General features: G+C 44.0%; 6 protein-coding genes across 6 annotated transcripts; 4 read left to right on the top strand and 2 right to left on the bottom strand.

The window, feature by feature from the left end:
- Positions 1-382: 382 nt before the first annotated feature.
- LACBIDRAFT_309819 (uncharacterized protein) lies at positions 383-577 on the bottom strand (the record flags this gene model as incomplete). The annotated part of the gene is made up of 1 exon (XM_001887068.1): positions 383-577. The coding sequence occupies one exon, from the start codon at positions 575-577 to the stop codon at positions 383-385; it is 195 nt and encodes a 64-aa protein (XP_001887103.1).
- Positions 578-952: 375 nt separating this feature from the next.
- Positions 953-1,600, bottom strand: LACBIDRAFT_332559 (uncharacterized protein; the record flags this gene model as incomplete). The annotated part of the gene is made up of 3 exons (XM_001887067.1): positions 953-1,260; positions 1,309-1,381; positions 1,490-1,600. The coding sequence occupies 3 exons, from the start codon at positions 1,598-1,600 to the stop codon at positions 953-955; spliced, it is 492 nt and encodes a 163-aa protein (XP_001887102.1).
- A 3,022-nt stretch (positions 1,601-4,622) lies between these two features.
- LACBIDRAFT_332558 (uncharacterized protein) lies at positions 4,623-5,312 on the top strand (the record flags this gene model as incomplete). Its single annotated transcript, XM_001887123.1, has 3 exons — positions 4,623-4,632; positions 4,906-4,936; positions 4,979-5,312. 3 exons carry the CDS (start codon positions 4,623-4,625, stop codon positions 5,310-5,312), a joined length of 375 nt encoding a protein of 124 aa, XP_001887158.1.
- Positions 5,313-6,650: 1,338 nt separating this feature from the next.
- Positions 6,651-7,819, top strand: LACBIDRAFT_332557 (uncharacterized protein; the record flags this gene model as incomplete). The annotated part of the gene is made up of 8 exons (XM_001887122.1): positions 6,651-6,761; positions 6,829-6,942; positions 6,994-7,019; positions 7,281-7,309; positions 7,332-7,360; positions 7,394-7,475; positions 7,528-7,724; positions 7,814-7,819. 8 exons carry the CDS (start codon positions 6,651-6,653, stop codon positions 7,817-7,819), a joined length of 594 nt encoding a protein of 197 aa, XP_001887157.1.
- Positions 7,820-8,152: 333 nt separating this feature from the next.
- Positions 8,153-11,310, top strand: LACBIDRAFT_332556 (uncharacterized protein; the record flags this gene model as incomplete). Its single annotated transcript, XM_001887121.1, has 9 exons — positions 8,153-8,385; positions 8,447-8,509; positions 8,556-9,352; positions 9,405-9,440; positions 9,490-9,813; positions 9,863-9,993; positions 10,093-10,862; positions 11,011-11,232; positions 11,262-11,310. The coding sequence occupies 9 exons, from the start codon at positions 8,153-8,155 to the stop codon at positions 11,308-11,310; spliced, it is 2,625 nt and encodes an 874-aa protein (XP_001887156.1).
- A 1,264-nt stretch (positions 11,311-12,574) lies between these two features.
- Positions 12,575-13,291, top strand: LACBIDRAFT_309816 (uncharacterized protein; the record flags this gene model as incomplete). Its single annotated transcript, XM_001887120.1, has 1 exon — positions 12,575-13,291. One exon carries the CDS (start codon positions 12,575-12,577, stop codon positions 13,289-13,291), a length of 717 nt encoding a protein of 238 aa, XP_001887155.1.
- Positions 13,292-14,291: the final 1,000 nt, after the last annotated feature.

The raw sequence follows: 14,291 nt of genomic DNA, 5'->3' as shown, positions 1-14,291 counted from the left end.
TGGAATTCTGCTCCTGCACATTCTGGGGAACCCTATTCCTGCCCATTCCGGGGAAGACCATTCTGGTGTAAATTCCAGAATAATCAGATTCCACTGGAATGGGAAAACACAGGAATGACAAATTTAGCAGGGCTTACTGCTAAATTTCATTCCACCGGAATCCACAGGAATCCACCAGAATTCCACTGGAATGACTGGAATCCTGCAGGAATAGGGGGGCACTGATAAGACCTCTAAATTTCAACTCATCCAAGCAATTGATTTCGGACTTTGGTAAGTAGCACAATGAACAAAACCTTGTTGCTGAATGACCTGCACAGCCAGTGACTTTGCGAGACCCAGGGAGGTTGTTTACACTGGGGATAATTGCCTCTCATGAACGTCAACCTTCTGGATGCTCATATGTTCTAGAAAACCAGGTCCCTTGTTGGTAACTGTGGTCAAGTATATCAACCATGGGAGCAATGAATGGATTGAGCCCATCAAGACTTGGTTGTTTGGGTCCCGGGATGGCACCTGCGAAGAATATATTTTCAGGCCATTGTCGGATGCTTGACGGTAAGCTGATGCACTCCATTGCTATTGACCTGATGGATGCTGATTTCTCTGCAGCCTTGTTGTGGTATGGGTTGAAGGCATCATGACTGAAACTCCAAATGGTGTGTAGTTCGTCCTCACAATCAACGAATATTTTGCCGTCAGGCCCTCAGAACTGATGGATGGCTGAGGCTTGATTGATATCCCATACATCAACAGACTCTTTGATGTGTTGCTTGGTTCGGCGAATCATTTCTTCGATCCCAGGACAGCAATAGAGCTTGCCAACAAAATTGGTGAAGCTCTGCAGAATGAATGGCCTTATGGGCACCCATATGCTAAAGCCATTTTGAACCCCAAACTTTGTGATACGGGCACCGCATGGGTGACTAGTTGGGTAGCATTTGAAATTGCATCATGGAGGATATACTTGATGCCCATCCTTTTCAACTGGCGCATATAGGAAAGAGCAAGCAGGGCATGTAGCGTAAGTCGTTGTAACAGGGTCTAAGTCAAATTTTTGATGTGCAGTGCAAATATCTTCAGGTATGTTTTCCCAAGTCACACTTGGTGCAACCAATTGAAGCATATGTTTCATGAGGTGTAACACCAAATTACAAGGTGATCTGCTGACATTGGCAATCACGCTCAGTGCAACGGCAATGAACATCGTAATGATGAGAGCAGGGTTGGCCTTTCGGAGAGGATGGTTAAAGTACTGATCTGACAAGAGGTGAGATACAATGGCCCATTGAATTGCAAGGACCTTACCTGTGTTGTAATAGTCGGTGGTGCTGGCTTGATGTTCGTCAAGCTCTTTCCATGCATTAAGCCATTGTTCAATCTGTTGAGAAATGGAATCTACATGCTCAATCATGATATGGATGAAGTTCGCATTTATCTCATCTCCACATGAGGGGGTCTGGCTCAAGTGAACCGCTATGCCACCTACCCAAGCTTTTTCTCTGCTCAAGAAGGTGGTGGCCTCACGCCTCTCCCAGAAGCGTGCCTCCTTTGGTTTCAGGGCTAACCCGGCTTCATCCCATTCAGCCAATACAGCCATGATTTCAATCTCATGTTAATTGATTGATCCATCGGTGGTGAACAATGCCCCATATGCATCCTTGACCTTCTTGGAACAGGTCTCCGTCTTGGAATTATCTAGAGATGAAAGGGATGCAGAGTTGGGCAATGGAATTGAATTGCAGATGGTCATCTTGACAATTTCCTTCTCGATTTCCTGTAAGGCAAGTTCCTCAGATCACTCCTGATGCAAAGTAAACTCCTCAGCTGATATTGCTTTCCTGTCGCATCAAAAAGCTGCACAGTAGCACATTCGCAATCGCTTTCCTTCTGGTCTCCTACCATGGCTGGAGGTTGTGCATGATTTTACTTGTGAAAATGAGGACGATGGGATAAGCTGCATGATAGATTTTGCTAGACAATTACTTGGTTGGTAAAGAGTATATAAGCATGTGCGATCCCTTGTATTCTGCTCTTGTATCCAGAAACCTTCATTTCGTGTTGTACGATTTCTATGTATCTTTGTCATTGTATTTTCCAGTTACTATATCCCTTTTCGGCACAATACATTATAATGTATATTAGTCTGTATTGCAAGAATGTATGTACATTCAATTCTGCTATGACAACTCCACTCCGCTCTCTCGCTCTCCATATTATCTTTGGCGAAGAAAAACTGAAGCCATTGACCCAACTTATATTGCGCTGAACATGGCCACTGGAGTCACCTTCATTGAAGCTGGTTCTGTCTTCGCTAATCTCTAACAAGATCGCCAAGCTGCATGGCGAAGTTGGTCACCCTGGATGGAACAGCTACTCACTGTCAGTGGTATTAGGTTGGAACAGGGAAGATTACCAGAAGATTCAGGTGTGTCGGTAGTTGTGGAGCTCTCATCACACTGTGCCTCATTTTTGAAGGCCAGTGTATGAGCTGAGGTCAATAGCACTCTGGAAAGAGGGCTCCCATTTAATAAACAAGATCCCAAGAAACTCGTGGCGATCTGCATCAAGGTAGACTTCGCACTCATCATTGCTGAATCTACCCTTCTTCATGATACTTCAGTTAAAGGAACAATTCCCTATTCTCAATGGATATCTGGAAGATTGGGTAGTGTTTGACTTCATCTGTGGTTGTCTCTGAAATGCCACCTGATATCGGCCTAATCAATTTGCGGTTTGAGTACATATATACATAGCATGTGGTCCTTGCCTACTAAATTGTACATAGCGCATAGTAGTCTGTGCCCAATAAATTGTACTGGCCGGTTTATCTGATGTTGTAGGTGTGATAAGCAATTTTGACTTAGTAGATTCAATCAATAGATGTACCAACAATTTGTCCCAGAAATCCCAAAGTCCCAAAGCCATCACCTTAGAGCCGCGGTGAGGGTGACAGGATGTCATCCGCAGGTCCAGGTTTAAGTTGCACTTTGATTGTGTTATACTTAAACTCAAAGAACTCAGCTTTTGAAGAGCAAGGCAAGTGCAGCAAGATATATATATATCTATGTAGCAGGCACAGTTAAGTTAGTCACCTTGGCCCATTAGTAATGGGCCACCCTGCCCTGACAATCCATCAAATGGTAAGGGTCTAGCCAGATGGCCAGTTTGATTACTGGACCCCATTGTCAAAGGGGTGGCTGGACCCTGAACAATCCACCAGTAACTATGTGTGGGCCGTCAGCAACAATGTCCCATACCACTGGAGCGGCTGGGTGTACCTTGAATGTCATAACCCAGTGCAGGGCTGCCCTCCACCGGGGTGTTGGTGACATGCCGGCGGCAATCATCCAGTTGAATACTTAGAATTACAAGTCTGGCTTATATCAATCATGCACAATATTATCAACCTATGTCTGCTGTTTGCTTCAATTTGAGTGGGATCACTCTGCCAGACTAAGCACTGCACATTGCTTCTGAAACACTCCACTGGACTAAGCACCACACATTGCCTCTGCAAAAATGACACATTGGAATGATCTGTTGGAAGAAGCTTCACACATTTAATCTGCAAAAGTATTTGAGTCCACCAGCAAGGCGATTCCTCTGCAAATATTGCTCCACTGGTTATATAATTTTTTTATGGTACACCGCCAGACCAACCACTGCACATTGACTCCGCAAACATAGAAAAAAGATTATAATGAAGTTTGACACATTTACACTGAAAACATATCTAAGTACACAATACCTCCGCAAATATTGCCCCACCAGTGGTGTCATTTTTTATAATATGCTGCCGGGCCAGCCACCGCAAATCGCCTCCGCTTTTATATTGAAAATTTATAATAGTGTGTTAGAATATTTTTGACATGTTTATACTAAAAATATATTTAACTGCAGAATACCTCCGCAAATATTGCTTCGCTGGCGGTGTCATTTTTTATGATACGCCGCCGGACCAGCCACCGCAAATCGCCTCTGCGTTTATATTGAAAATTTATAATAGCCTGTTAGAATATTTACACTAAAAATGTATTTAAGTACAGAATACCTCCGCAAATATTGCTTGGCCGGCGGTGTCATTTTTTTTATGGTACGCCGCCGGACCAGCCACCGCAAATCGCCTCTGCTTTTATATTGAAAATTTATAATAGCCTGTTAGAATATTTACACTAAAAATATATTTAGGTACAGAATACCTCCGCAAATATTGCTTCGCTGGCGGTGTCATTTTTTTTATGGTACACCGCCAGACCAGCCACCACAAATTGCCTCTGTGTTTATATTGAAAATTTATAATAGCCTGTTAGAATATTTACACTAAAAATATATTTAGGTACAGAATACCTCCGCAAATATTGCTTCGCTGGCGGTGTCATTTTCTTATTATACACTGCCAGACCAGCCACCACAAATTGCCTCTGCTTTTATATTGAACATTTATAATAGCCTGTTGGAATATTTTTGAACATGTTCCTATATTTGAGTACACAATACCTCTGCAAATATTGCTCCGCCGGCAGTGTCATTTTTTTATTATACACCACCAGACTAGCCACCACACATTGCCTCTGCTTTTATATCAAAAATTTATAATAGCCTGTCAGAATGTTTTTGACATGGTCATATGTGAGTACACGATACCTCCGCAAATATTGCTTTGCCGGCGGTGTCATTTTTTTATTATATGCTGCCAGATCAGCCACTGCACATTGCCTCCACTTCCATCTTAAAAAATGTAGAAACGTTCTTCCACGCCTGCCCTCAATGTTCTATGCTGGCCCTAAACCCAAACTCACCCTAAAGTGGCCTGGATATATAGCGCTTGAGCGTCGTGTGTTGTTCTTTTCTTTCCTTCTCCACTCCCTCTTCCCTCCACGCTTATAGAGTATTGTAGTATAGTTCTTATGTACACTGCTCGTATTTACAGTAGGTATGCCATAGATATAATCATACGTACTTTTGTATTACTTAGTTTGAATGTGAATATTTCATGCGTCATCACAAATAAACAAAGAAAAGTTGCCCCTCGCGTCCAATACTTTACCATCCCCCACGCAATCCACATGGACTCCACTGGATTCCACTGGACTCCACTGGACTCCCCTACATACTGGACCATTATAACAATATTCACAAAACTGGACTCCACTGGACTCCCAACACAAAACTGGACTGGACTGGACTGGACTGGACAAACTGGACTCCACTGGACTTTCCCAACACAAAACTGGACTGGACAAACTGGACTGGACTGGACTGGACTGGACTCCACTGGATTGCCAGAACTTAAGCTTGAAGACACTTAGATTTCAAAAAAAAAAAAAAAAAACTGAAGTATATTTAATAACTACATAAATTAATATTACTACATTCTCAGGGGGAGGGAGTGGGAGGGGGAGGTGGTGTTCAAGAAGGGAAAGGAAGGGGGGAGGGAGAGGGAAGGGGGAGGGAGGAAGGGGGGAGAGAGGAATGGAGGGATGGGAGGAAGGGAGGGGGCAATGAATGGTGAGTAATGGAGGGGGAAGAGGATGGACTGATAGAGGGTGAAGGGAATGGACTGATAGAGGGGGTGGGAGTGGTGGTGCCGAGTCCTCATCGCTGTTGACACGTCATCATGTTGTGTTGTTGTTCTCGTGTGTCGTCGTCCTGGGCCCTCGTCGGCGTTCCGCGTTGGCGAGCCGTCGGCGCTGGTGGTTTTTCGTGGGCACCTGTCGTGTTTCGGGTGTGGCGGGGGTGGGCGCTCGTTGTTTTCCGTGGCGTCATTTTTCGTGGGTGCTTGTGGTGTTTCGTGTGTGGTCAGGGTGGGTGCTTGTGTGGATGTGTCATCGTGTCGTGTCGTCGTCCTGGCATGTCGCGTTGTCATCCTGGCGTGTCGGTTGTCATCCTGGCGTGTCGTGTCGTCGTCCTGGCATGTCATTGACACGTCATCGTCGTGTCAGTGGGTGGTGGTGGGTCGTGGTGGTGGGCGCTCGTCGTTTTTCATGGGTGCTCGTCGCTGTTCGTGGGTGCTCATTGTCGTTCGTGTGTGGTGGGGGTGGGCCCTTGTCGATTTTCATGTGTGGTGGGAGGTGGGTGCTCGTCGCAGTTCGTTGACGGTGGTGGGCCCTCATCATTTGCCGTGATGTGGGTTGCTGTTGCGTGGGGTCGTTGGCGCCTGTCGTGGTGAGAACGGAGGGATGGGGTGGGGCACACGTACCGTTGGCCCGTGATGTGGCAACGTCATGGGCGCTGGCCCTCGTTCTGCATTCTCTTGTTGTCGTGTTTCTTGTGCGTTGGTGGGGATCGTCGGCGTGGGCGTCGCTGGCTTCGCAGGTTGTTGAGGTGACATGGCGGTGAGGGGGTGGTCGATGTCGGTGGTGGTGGTGGAAGGAAAGGGAATGGGATGGTCACGGAAGTGTGACCACGCCACAAACAGGAGACGTGACGATATGGGACACCCTCAAGTAAGTCATGTGACTTCACCCTGCAGACTGAACAAAATCATGAATCCTTATTGCAGCTATCACTTACCTATACTAATATGTAAATCATTACCCTTCTATTCATATTTGTATTTGATCAATAAAATTAGAAGTCTGGCTTGTTCATTGTCTAGTCTATTTTCGCTTTTTGTAGTATTCATAATTAATAAGTAATAAGCAATAATGCACTGGAATCACTTGAATCCACTGGACTCCAGTGGAATCCAGTGGACTATGACTGGACTTGTAGTCCACTGGACTGGGACTGGACTCAGGAAAGTGGCTTGTAGTCCAGTGAGAGTCCAGTGGACTGGACTGGACTGGACTGGACTTGAGTCCAGTGGACTGGGCATTGTGCAAGCCAACTTGGCCTAGCAACTGGGCCACTGGAATCCACTGGACTCCACTGGACTCCACTGGAATCCACATGGATTATGTGGGGGATGGTAAAGACCTCCCTCGCGTCTGTTACATGGTAAATTGTTCATCGTTGATAAAAATAAATACATTAGATATACTAATGAAGAGATATGGAGGTATGCCTTTGGCTGCGTATGTCAATGTGTTTAAACTGATAGCGTCTATTCAGCCCATGACTCAATGCCGCCAGTCGTGTTCGCCAAACACTGTGCTCACGTGATATGTGGCAACTGGCCCTAAAGTGAACCGAAGATAAACAGGCTGCAAACCATTTTCAAACTTCTTTCCAACTTCCATGTTCCATCCTAGTAGTTTGTAGAGTACATACCCAGTAGAAACAGTTGTGCGTCGCTAGTGAATTTCCAATGACTATAAAAGTAATACAAATTTTAGGAAAGCCGAAATCATGCAATCGGAATACAGTGAGAGAGTAATGAAACATAGAAAACTCAAGGCAAGTTCTCTCAATTCTTGTGAGCTTTCGTAACAAGCTAATCACGCTATAGTCACCAGAAGTCCTTCGGTTTTTGGATCTTGAAGCTCAGGTATCCAAGGTGGAAACAGATGATCAGATTGGCAGCGATGAAGGTATGTATCATACATTGTAATTGTTTTTAGTACAGTGCTAATTTTTTCCAAGGTGATCTAATCGACAACGACGAAGACATTGACGAGTCAAATTCGGGAGATGCACACCGGAACCTTCTCCGTGAAGTGATGATGCCCTCCGATGATGACGCATTCTGGGAAAGCTTTCTCGAGTGTGTCACGGCTTATCAACATAATGTGGAAGAAGACGTTCAAGATATTGGAAAGGGAGGTCTTTACCTTCCCTGGGTTATTCCATATGGAATCCATGGAGTATTCCATATGGACTCCATGGAATCAGCTTTGGCTGGGTCCTCAGCTTATTTTATATTCCATAGATATGATGGATTCCACTGGACTCCATCTGGAATGAGAGCATATGCACTCTGGACTCCATGGAACAATTCCAGGTGGATTCCATACCCATCATACCATTAGAACACATATAAACAGTACTAGAAAGTATCCTAATAGTATTTATAGTGTCCTTACTATATTATTAGTATAAAAAGAAAATTGCATTGTTCAAGAATTGAACCCAAGACTACAAGAGCGAGACCAACACTTAAGCCAACTGAGCTATAACGGCTTTATTATAAGAAGAATTTAGACGCTATATAACCCCCCTTCGCCATCACCTCACCACGACCACTGCCGACTACGATGACAACCAAACAATGCTGCCTCGTACCTGTGCTGATGACAAAGCCTCACGCAGCGGCCACATATGCGCCCACACGCTGGTCCGCAAACGAGGGCCATCGAACGCAGGCGACCAGGCAAGCAAGTGCCAGCGAAAACACCAAAGCGACCCCGAGTCCGATGAGCCAGCACAGCCCGATGTGGTGATGAGAGGGATGAAGGTGGGGAAGAAAGGAGGGGGGAAGGGTAAGAAAGGGAAGAGAACATGGTACGTACCCCATCCACGTTGATCGCTCACCATCGATAACGCCGATGGTGCCCGATTACAGGAAAACGAGCACCCAGAAAGCGGCGGAGGACGCCAACCAGCCCTCTCCCACCAAACTAACGCCGTAAGCCCCTCCCCCTTCTTTTTTCCCTTACTACTAACATTTTTAGGGCCAAGCGGAAGCTTGTCGAGAGCGGAATGGCTGTTGCCCCCCTGGAACGTGTCCGGGATGCCAGTGCATCCCACATGCCACCCCCGCCTGCTATCGTTAGTGCGAGGCAGTGTTGTCCTGACGACACTGCCTCTGCAAAGGAGCCACGCATGGGTGTTGATGCCCATAGCAACAGCTCCGAAACGAGTGGCGAGGGTGGTAGTGGTGCCAGCAGGAACAGCAGCAATGCCAGCGACGATGACAATGACAGTGCCGCCTCCGACTCACCTGAGGAAGAAGCAACCCACGACAAGGACGACAACGAGAGTGGGGACGACAACGACAACAAAGAGAACGGGGACAACGACAACGACAAAGAGAACGGGGACGACAACGACAACGGGAACACCAATGACAACAACAACAACAACGGGGACGAGCGTAACAACGGGGATGACACCAACAGCGACACCAGCAGCAGCAGCAACAGCAGCAACAATGATGACGGCGACAGCAATGGCAATGCCAGAAACACCAACACCACCAACCTCACCCATGTCAACACCAATGCCGCCCATGCCAACGACATGATTGCCCATGCCAGCACCAACGTCGCCTATGCCAGCACCACCCATGCCAACGTCGAACATGCCAATGTCGAACACGCCAACGCCGCCAACGCCAATGCCACCAACGCCAACGTCACCCATGCCAACGCCATCACTGCCCATGCCGTCCATGTACGTGTGAACCCAGCAACCCCTCAACGTGTCCGAGGCAGTGAAACTTTGACCACTGACCTCGGAACTCAGTTGGGTATATCAGTTTATTTTCACCTTATAAACTATTTTATATATATGTGTATTAGTTATGATGGATGGGCTTGATCCTCTTCGTGATCAAGGTAATTTACACTTTGTGTTTTGAATCTTTAAATTTACAACATGCTGCAGATGTTGATATGGATGTTGAAGGGAGTCCCCCAGCTCTAGGCTCTTCACGTACAATGGGGGGTATTTTGCGTGGAAAGGCATTGGGAAATGCCTTAAATCATGCAGATTTTCCCAGACTAGACTCAGGCGACCATTTCTTTGCAGAAAGTGCTCAAGTGAACTACAAAGTGTTTGCTTATCTGGTATACAGTGACCCAGTCAAACTGAGTGTCATTCCTGATCCCTCCCTTCCTGCCAACACAATTTTTCATGTCTTAACCATTCCTCCTCTTGAATCTGCAGTTGTTCTAAAGAAAGTTGCTAATCGGCTTGAGAGTGTCAAAGGTATGTAAAAGAAATATTCCACATTTGATATAACTGATTATTTTTGAAGAGGGTCATGTTTTTGTGCAATCGAACCTGTCTGGTGCTTGGCAGTGGAATTTATTAGGTCGCTATGAGCATGCTTTGGCAGATAACGAAAGTCTTGAATCCAATGAAAATGATGAATGCCACATTCTATTTGTAAGTCTCATTATTATCATCTGTTCTTTGCATTTTCTCAATTTATTTCTATTTCTATATTTCTCAAGTGTCTTCCAATCAGCTATCCCTTTTCTACAGGTTCTTCTTACCCCCCTTCGACTCATGTTTCTGGTCCATCGTCTCACTATGCCTTATCTGAATCTCGGTCCTGAGTCTATGTCTTGTCATGCATTTTCTGAGTCTCATTCTCGTTCTCGTCCTGATTCTCCTATGGATGTCTCTGCACCATCTGGTTCTAAATGTAGTATTGATGAGAATCTGCTCGGTAGACTCAAAGCAGCTGGGCTGACAGTTAATGAGTCACTTTGCTATGACACAAACCCCACTCTCCAAGTTATGTATCAACGCTACACCCACATCTATGAGCTTCAGGGAAAAATCAATGATATGGTTGCTGAACACAAGTGGAAGGCTCAGTTTGGAAAGTATCCAAACAAAACTGAAGTTATTGGACTTTTTGTGGCGAAGACAACCTGGCATAATTCCTATGCCAAAGTCTTCCCCATGGTGGAGGGTTATGAAGACATGGTAGCTTGGTTGGAGGGTGATCCTGATGCCAAATCAGACCTTGATCTTTGGGGTGTCACAAAGTCTAAATACTCTATCACAGACTTGGTAGAATGGCTCAAGAAGCAGAAAGGCAAGAAAGTAGGCAAGTCAGTGACGAAATCCACTGCCAAATCTCCAAAGGGTCTAAAGGAGAAGGAAAAGATTCAAGGGTCTCAGTCAGGGGCTGGGGCTGGGGCTGGCAAAGGAAATCAGAAAGGAGTGAAGCAGAAAGAAGTAGAGTCTGAGCAGGCTGATAACAGGAAGAAGAGTCATAAGAAGAAGAAGGTCACTGCTAGTGGGTAGGTAGAATTTGGACTTTGGACTTGTTTGATTTACTGTTTGATTTTTTGACTTTGGACTTTGGACTTTTGACTTGTTTGATTTACTTGATTGATTTTTCTGTTGTATTTTTTTCAATATGTTGACTGGTGCTCCTTTTTTTTTCAGTGATCAAGTACTCTGGAGGCTTCCAACTCTCATAACTGTTTCAATTTTGCACTTGTTTATGGTTCTACAAATGCTCAGCCCCTTCATGATTCTGCTGTTTTTGTGCCCTGGTGCCAATGCTATGCAAAATCAACAAAAATTTCCAGACATTTCATTCAAAGTGTTCAATGAATTTATTGCACAAAACTTCAGCTCAAAAATCACCCTTGCAACTGTGTTGATGTTATTGTTTACTATGGTTGAAAATACAGATTTATTGAACTTGCACCGACACCAGCAAAATCCCCAACTTTCAGATGAAAATCGGGTTCTTTTGAGCTCATGGATAAAATCATTGGCTTGTGAGGTCAAAAAGCAGACTCCAAAACCAAAACTCAAAACTTTGTTCAAACACTCAGAAAATTGGACATCAATGCCTGAAAATCAAATTATAAGTAACATTGGAACAAAACTTAACAACTTTGCTGATTTATTGGCTCTCAATTCCTATGGGAGTGATGGAAAGCTAATTCAAAGACTGCAGCCAATTACAAAAAAGGAAATTCAGGCTGTTATGATAATTTGCCCACCATCAAATGTTTGTTCTGATATAAAATGTCGAGGCCGTGCCATTTTGCAACATTCAGATCCAAATGAGCTTGCCACAACAACTCTTATTAAAGGTTCTGAAATTTTTAAAGAGGTTGTTGTTCTGAATGGAAAATGTTCTAATTGCAAAACTCACTATTTTGCTGATCATGAAAATTATCCTCAAGTTGGAGGTCCTCGGAGACGGGTATACCTCAATGATGCAAAATATCTGAAACTTGGAAAATCTCTATATGTTGACAGGCCATTTTCAAATGCTGTTGTCAATGGAACATACAGCTTTCATGCATCAGTTGCAGCTTATGCTGAATTCTGGACCAACAGCTATGGAAAAGAAGAGTCACTCAAAATTGAAAGGCGTCAGATTTGGCAGGCATTTGTTCATGAAACAGTTCGTACCATTGCTCAAGCTTCAGGGGTCATATTTGAAACCAATGATAATCCATCAATTGATGATCTCACTCATGATGCATTTGCTATTCTTGGTGAAGGTGGTGCTATGAGGCTGTCTGACAAACATACTTGCTCTGAGTGTACTCAAGAACGCAAGGCAGTTGCAGGTTTTTTACCTGTTGCCAATGATGCAGCAGCTGTTCTTGGTGTTGATGAAAATCAAGCTGTACCTCAATTGGATCCTGCAGCTGCTGAAGAACTGCAAAATTTAGCAGAATCAGATGACCCAATGGATGTTGATACTGGAAACCAACCAGCCATGGTGAACATGGTTGTAATAGATGGCATTGTTATGGGACCAACTCATTGTGCATTTGATAATTGTACAAAACCCCTTACAAATGCTCGTGGAAAGGGAGAATCATTTTGTCAGACCCATGAAAGAGAATTTCGTAATCGTTGTCATGTTAAGGATTGTCAAAATAACAAGATTGATGGAACTCAAGCTTGTCATGAACATCGCAATGACTGGCATTGATATAGACAGTCTCGATCAAAGTCAAGCTCGGCTGGGGTACGACGAATGCTAAATCGACCAAATGGAAATCTTGCCTGGAATCCAGAAGTTCCCAGAAATGCTCAACCTCATGATGAGGATGCTCCTGAAGTAGAAAATGAAAACTATTTCAGTCCAAAGCGCTTTTATTGTGTGGAAACAATTGTTGCACCTTGTGGCATTGTCATTGCATGGGTCAAGTTTGCAAAAGCTGAGTCACCAACAAACATACTGAAGTTTATGAAAGATACATTTCCAGATGAAAGTACAAGACCAGATTATATATGCATTGATAAGGCATGTCTGGTTCTTAGAACAAGCATTCAAAATGGAAGCTGGGATGAATGGTGCAAGACTAGCCGACTTATAGTTGATGTATATCATTACATCAATCATCGCACTACAGATATGATCTGCCGAAAATATTGCAACCCTGCTCCTCTTGATGGATCAGCACCTAATTTGGTTATTGAAGCAGAGACAAAAGATGGGGAAAAATATTTGAAACGAGCATTCAATACTCAAGCATGTGAACAATTGAATGGGTGGATTGGAGGATTTGATTCTATTTTGAAAAGGATGACTGTTGACAATTTCAACTGGTTTTTGCATGCAATGTTGTTTTATCATACCCGACATGTTCTTCAGAAGATAAAAAAGAGGGAAGAAAATATGAAACAAGGGGATAATGGTGATGGTGGTGATAGTAATGATGATGATAATGATAGTGATGATAATGTATGATTCTTAGTAGATAAAAGCTCAAATTTTTGTACTATGTCAATCAATACAACAACAGACAATTATAAGTGTAAGATTTTTTATTCTACAAAGTCATTCCATATAGAGTCCACATGGATTCCATGCCAAAAATAGTATAGGATCAGTGGAGAAGGGTGGATTCCATGAACTCACTCCATATGGAAAGTCCATGGAATCCATCCCCCAAAGTCATGGAATCCATCCCCCAAAGTCATGGAATCCATCCCCCAAATGTATGGAATCCATCCCCCAAAACCATGGAATCCATCCTCCCATTCCATGGAATCCATCCCCCAAAAGTATGGAATCCATCCCCCAAAAGTATGGAATCCATCCCCAATCCATGGAATCCATCCTCCCATTCCATGGAATCCATCTGGAATTTGTTCAGTCCACCCCACTTCAGTCACCCATTTTTGGGTACCTATGAGGTACATCAATTCCTTGATTTAAGGTACCTTGGGGGTACCCATTCTGGGGTGGTATATGAGCTCCATACCAATACCATGGTACCAAGGAATGGAAAACCCATACCATACCCCACTCATACCAATACCATGTTACCATACCATACCAATACCATGTCACCATACCATACCAGATGGTATGATGTCACTTCATACCATCATACCAAAGCTGACATAGGGTGTCTGGGGTCCTTTTCCAAAATATATAAATTATTTCTGCAGGCTGCAATACTGGTCCATTGGGTGCCATTTTTTGTGGGGTGGTTCTCCAGGTTTTTTCTGAGATATTAGGCTACAAATTGAGGCCAGATAGTCCAAACCATCTATTGAAAATGAGTTTAAATAGGCTTTATCCCAGCTTTCCCATGCATCCAAAGCCATTTAATGATACATATCTTTCCCAATCCTTTCTATTAAAACAATATTCATCCAAATCAAACAAAACCACATCTATTGTGATGAAGTGGTCATAGAGAAGAAAAGAAAAGTGAAAAGGCTTTCAGGTTTTTGCTAAG

This window comes from Laccaria bicolor, genomic scaffold (assembly GCF_000143565.1).
Source record: "Laccaria bicolor S238N-H82 LACBIscaffold_42 genomic scaffold, whole genome shotgun sequence".
Lineage (NCBI taxonomy): Eukaryota > Fungi > Basidiomycota > Agaricomycetes > Agaricales > Hydnangiaceae > Laccaria > Laccaria bicolor.
This window is presented reverse-complemented; position numbering and strand designations above follow the sequence as displayed.